The sequence below is a fragment of the Bombina bombina genome, chromosome 3 (genome assembly GCF_027579735.1).
Source record: "Bombina bombina isolate aBomBom1 chromosome 3, aBomBom1.pri, whole genome shotgun sequence".
Classification (NCBI taxonomy): Eukaryota; Metazoa; Chordata; class Amphibia; order Anura; family Bombinatoridae; genus Bombina; species Bombina bombina.
In genome coordinates this window covers 449623175-449629174 of record NC_069501.1, presented here as the reverse complement: position 1 = coordinate 449629174, position 6000 = coordinate 449623175, and the positions used below count along the sequence as shown (strand labels likewise).

Here is a 6000-nt window from a genome sequence, read left to right as displayed (position 1 = left end):
CGCTCCTGACATGGACCTGAGTGAGAGAAAGCAGGCAGTGAAACTCATCAACACTGATTGCTTATTTGCTGTTAGCAGTAGTCTGGATGGTTTCGCAAAAAAACTTTCCCAGCATCTCCACTCTACTTTTCATCAATACTTTCACTGAGAGGTTGACATGACTACTTAAAACTCCAGTCCTATCTCAAAGGGCAGATACCCTTTTTCAGGACTCTCCGAATCTTCTGACACTTCTCTGCCACCTCCTATGACGAAAGGCAAAGAATGACTGGGGTAATGAGGAAGTGGGAGCGATATTTAAGTGTTTTGCTGGGGTGTCTTTGCCTCCTCCTGCTGGCCAGGTGTTGTATTTCCCAACAGTAAGGAATGAAGCCGTTGACTCTCCCTATCTTAGAAAGCAAAATTAAATTGGAAAGTTGTTTAAAATTACATGCCCTATTTGAATCATGAAAGTTTATTTTGGACTTGACTGTACCTTTAACCTTCAACCTTTGATATATATTAAAGGACAATTCATTTTAATATTTCTTTAATTAAAAAATGTGAACTCAAGATAATTTTCTTAAAAGATTTTTACAAATTTGAACACACAATTAAAAAGTTTTCCCACCCCTGTCCTGTTACCTACTGCAGCTAAAGATGATAGCTAAAAAAATAAATGAAACCAAATCTTTCTTACGTTTACAGAATTCCTCCAGTGTTGACCACGTCAAGTTGGTCAAGCAGGTTAGAGTGTTTTTTCTGTCAGTAATAGGAACAAAACCAAACCGACATTCATATTGAACTGTAGCATTCTCAATAAAGTAGTTATTGCTGATATATTCTGGTCTCAGTGTTGCTTCTTTAAGTATTGGAGGAGGTCCGCAGGCACCTGACAAAGATAAAGCATTTAAATTAGGATTCTGAAAACAAAACCTTTGAAAATGTTTTTACAGAATTTCAGAAAATTCCTTTTGTTGGATATAGTTGTAGGTTTTAATTTACTGATATAGATTTAAAGGGACACAGAACCACAACTTTGTCTTTCCTGATTCAGAAAAAGCATACAATTTTAAACAACTTTCCAACTTATTTCTATCAAATTTGCTTCATTCTCTTGGTATCCTTTGTTGAAAGAGCAGCAATACACTACTGAGAGCTTGCTGGACACACCGGGTGAACCAATCACAAGATATATATGTGCAGTCACAAATCAGCAGCTACCTCCCAGCAGTAAATTGCTGTTCCTGAGCCTATCTAGGTATGCTTTTCAACAAAAAAACCCATAAATTATGCTTACCTGATAATTTTCTTTTCTTCAGATGGAAAGAGTCCACAGCTGCATTCATTACTTTTGGGAATTCAGAACCTGGCCACCAGGAGGAGGCAAAGACACCCCAGCCAAAGGCTTAAATACTGCTCCCACTCCCCTCATCCCCAGTCATTCTGCTGAGGAACAAGGAACAGTAGAAGAAATATCAGGGTGAAAAGGTGCCAGAAGAACAAAAATTACGGCCGCCCCGCATAAAAACACGGGCGGGGAGCTGTGGACTCTTTCCATCTGAAGAAAAGAAAATTATCAGGTAAGCATAATTTATGTTTTTCTTCATAAATGGAAAGAGTCCACAGCTGCATTCATTACTTTTGGGAAAATAATACCCAAGCTATAGAGGACACTGAATGCAAAAACGGGAGCATACAAGAGGCGGCCCATTCTGAGGGCACCAGGCCTTAAAACCCCTACCCAACAAAATCCCGCTTCGTCTGAAGCCGAGAACAACTTTGAAAAAGAGGAAAAGACCCAAGGACACTGACCCGCAGATAGTCCACAAGCCTTGCTAGAGACCCCAGGAACTAGACTTGACTGAGTCAACAGCCTCCAGGAGACACCATCGCCCAGCAGTAGGTCTTCAAACAACACGCGCCTTACTAAAGAAAGGGAACAAGCTAACGTAATCTTCCACAGAGAAGGAAAGACACTGAAAAAATATGAATGTACTTGTAAAGCGCAGCTAATCACCCTTAAGGGACTCAAGGCGCTGTTCAACATATCAACCTCAAAAGGAGGAAGGCTGAGTAGACCTCGGCGGGGATCGACTTGCAACCCTCGGTTTGCTACAGTGCAGCCTAGCCACAGTGCATTAGTATGCTGACCTAGCTGATCAAGCTAGCATAAGGAACTCCAGACCAACAGAGACCCACCAGTCTAATAGAAACAAGGGGAGGCAATGCCCAGACCCAAGAAAAACAGAAACCACGGATAAGGCCGGGAGTATGAAACAGAGAGGATCTTTCCCCAACACAGTGTAACCGCACTCTAAAAAGCAACTGAAGACTAAAGTCCTCAAGTCGCAAAAAAGTAGCTCAGAATACCAAAATATTCAGAAAAGAAACCTCGTGCAGCAAGCTCAGACAGGTCTGACGAACAACACCTGAAGCAAAAACACTGCACGCTGCAGTCATCTAAAAATGACTCTGAAACTTAAATACTTGCAGGGAAAGCAGAAAGCAGCTGAATATAGGATCCTTAAGATTGCTAAGTATCCATTAACCAGCGGATAACATTGCAGGCTATCTAAGAGCCGCCAGTCCTTCCCACAAATCCTGAACATGGAGAAAGGAGAAACCTCAAGAGGCTTACCATACCGCGAATGCTCCGAGGACGAATTAAGCAGAGCAACAGATCTCAGATCCTGCTGCAACACCGGACCAGCCCAAGCGACAGACATGTCTGATAGACAGGGGGGACAGAAAAACCCCAACCACAAGCCCCCAGGGAATGCAAAGCAAAAAAGGGGAAACTCACCCACCCCAAAAGAGCTCGGGTGCCAACCCAATCCACTCCTCCAAAATAAGGCACTCCCAAGGAGAACCCCCTGGGACCTGGAACAGAGAAAAGTGCAATAGATCCATAGGAGGACCTGTCACAGCTCTCTTAGACAGTCTCTATGCAGAGAGATCATATTCCAACAGGTGGAACAGAACCCACAGGGCAGCAGATGCTGCCCCTTAAAGAGATAAGCCACCTGATCCAACCTCCTACACACAGGGCAGGACAAAGACCATCCAGAATGAAGAACCCCAGCTCATAAGGAAGAAAAACTATCCCCTCAAAAGGAGAGGGCACAGATAAGAACAGCGTACATGTCCACAAGACATGAAGCCATAGTATGATCAAAACACGGACCAAATGAAAAAAACATCCAGACACCACAGCTGACCCAACAGAGAAAAAACTCCCCATGAAGAGGAGCACCCTCCGTCCGAAGGACAAGTCAGGCCTTAAAGTTGATAACCAGCACCCAAAGGTACATGTAAACTCTGGCCTTCCTGCTTGCAAGCCCAATGAGCTATTCCCTATGTCACAACAGTCTACAGGGCCGTCCCAAACCAGTCCACAGGATCATAAGTCTCCAGATATCCAAAACAAGAACCCTGGACCCAGAATCATCCTAGAACAAACAACACCCCCAGGGAACACAAGATACCCCGTCTGAAGCAATCAGACCTCACAGGGGATGAGAACCGGGAAACCCGGAGAACGGGTACAGGACTCACTCGTAACTTCCAGCCCAAAGGGAAGAGAACACCCTTAGCCGGAGATCAAAACCCCCCCAACAAGGTGCTAGGCCGCGACAAAGTCACGCAATTTCTCTAGAGCCCAAAGGCCCCAAGGGCAACACTAAGGGAAATGAGAACGAGAACAGAGTCACACGAAAGAGAGTAGAAGAAAGGCTAGTCTCCATAATCCTTGCAGATTAACGTTCCAGAAGACCACACCCAAGGGAGAAGAATGCAAAGCATCCCAAACCCAGGCAGAAAAACATCCCCTAAGCAAAAAGCTTGGAAAAAGAGACAACACCTCCTATCGCCCCTGATATGGAGACGACTAACTCCCGAAGGAAGACAGAGCCTCACGGCCTTCACTTCCTAATTAAGCAGCCAAAGCCAACAGAAAAACCGGACAAAGTCCAGAAAATCTAGACCCAAAGGAAGAGAACCTCTAAAAGGAACAAGTCCAAAAAGGACACTTCCAAAGAGACCAGGAAAGGCAAAACCGTAAGAACGGCGGTATGAAGGACCTAAATCCTCCAAGCCTCCAATGGGAAGGAACCCTCTAGTTCCCGGAAAAATCGGAAACGACTGAGCATGTCGCCGCGGATCTCAACGGAGTCCCCGCCCACTAGATTGAAAGGCGAATGAGGACTGAACTAATCCCCATACCCCTAAGCAACCACGGACCCTGAAGTCCTCTCAGAATGCTAGTTGAAGCTTGTAAAATAAAACAAGAAAACAACACAAATCATATTGTGATCACTAGACGCCCTCACCAGACAAACCGGACATAAAAAGGCGCCACATGTCTGAACTAGGCCTCAAAGACAGAAGGATTTGTACTCAGTCAGGACCAGCCTGAAACCTAGGGCCCCAGCACTGTCAAGGCCACATAGAGTCTCCCCGAGATGGAAGGATAAAGAACAGTCAGACTGGCTTTTGTAAACAATGCGACCACAAAATCGCCAGTATCAATTCCAGAGAAGATAGTTCCAGAAGGAAACATCACACCACAACCTGAGCTTTAGACTAAATATAAATCATCCTCACCGGATGAAGATAAAATATATGGCAACCCGTAGGTTATCGCTCATGAAGAATGGACAGCCCCGCAGGACCAGCCCAACAGGGGCCCAAGATTCCCAAGCTCAGAACTGGAACATGATACACAAATAACAAAGACTAGTCGAAGATTAAGACTGAGAATCCCCAGACCCATTAAGAGTGGGATCCAGCAGCCCCAAAACGTGCCTTAGTAGAACACGAAGGCGCGCCAGTCTATAACGAAAAGCGCAACATACCTCCGCCAGGACAAAAGAAAACACCGGTCCCAAAGGTTGACCCCTTGAGGACTCAGGGGCAGTCACTCCCCCGGAGGGCTGAACTGGACCAGGCTATCCCACGCCTGACGAGCCCCGGGTGACGGAACACAGACAATATTGTAAGCACACTCCAGGGAGCTGCAGATGCGCCAGTGCCAAAGAAATGGCCATGTGGAACCGTGTCGTAACCTCCGGTGGAAACAGGCCACAGGGAACTCATCTTGTGGGAAATAGAATCCCCAGAGGTGGATGGCTCAGTGAGCACCTGATTCCCCGATCCCGAGGAACAGAGCACTCTAAAACGGCATTCAGAACATAACTGATGGGCACGTATCACCCGGACCAATTCATATTCTTCGCAAGAAGTAGAGTCTGAATCAGAAATATCCATTTTCAAAAAATCAGAATCCTCCATAACTGGGACACTAAATAAAAAGTGGACCCATAAGAAAAATCTAAACGGCACCTTAAATCCCCAATGGCTGGGGCCCTCACCACCTCCAGAGAACGACACCTGCGGACTAGGATTTCTCCGTCGCCACACGGTCAGGAATGCAGAAATGGAGTCACAAGGTAAACTGCGCAGTCCATGCAAAAGCGCACCCGACCGTAAAGGCCGCGTCACTAGACATAGGCTGTTATGTTCCAAAATACACAGTAGCTGACAGAATCACATAAGAAACATGATTATAAAACCCCCTGTTCAATAACCCCCCTCAGGAGATATTAACCCTTGATTCCTAGATACAAAAAGGAGCCTCAATGAGACCCTATGTTAAAGTTATCCCCGAAAGGTTGTAGCTCCTCTTGGATAAAAAGTTGTAATTACAATACATCCATGATGAAAGTAAAATTAAACGATCTTACCGGAATCTACGCCATGGAACAGGAACACGGCCCATAAAGTGTGACAGATAGTAGCGTCGCTTCTGCCATGGACTTGAGAGAAAAAAGCAGAAAGCAAAACTCGTCAACGCTGATTGCTTGTGGAGCTGTTAATATGAGTCGGTATGGTTTCGCAGAAAGACTCTCCCTGCATCTCCAGACTCTAACTTTCACCCATGCTCTCACTGAGAGGCTGACAGGACTACTTAAAACTCCAGTCCCATGCCAAAGAGTACTACCCTCCATAAGAGACTATCTG

The 6000-nt window shown here is 45.5% G+C and overlaps 1 protein-coding gene across 1 annotated transcript in view; it reads right to left on the bottom strand.

The window, feature by feature from the left end:
* Positions 1–615: 615 nt before the first annotated feature.
* Positions 616–6000, bottom strand: part of LOC128653415 (complement decay-accelerating factor) — a 229878-nt gene continuing 224493 nt past the window's right edge. Inside the window, exon 4 of the mRNA XM_053706683.1 lies at positions 616–871. Within this exon, the coding sequence (XP_053562658.1) occupies positions 621–871 (251 nt within the window). The 3' untranslated portion in view covers positions 616–620. The remainder of the gene's footprint in view (positions 872–6000) is intronic.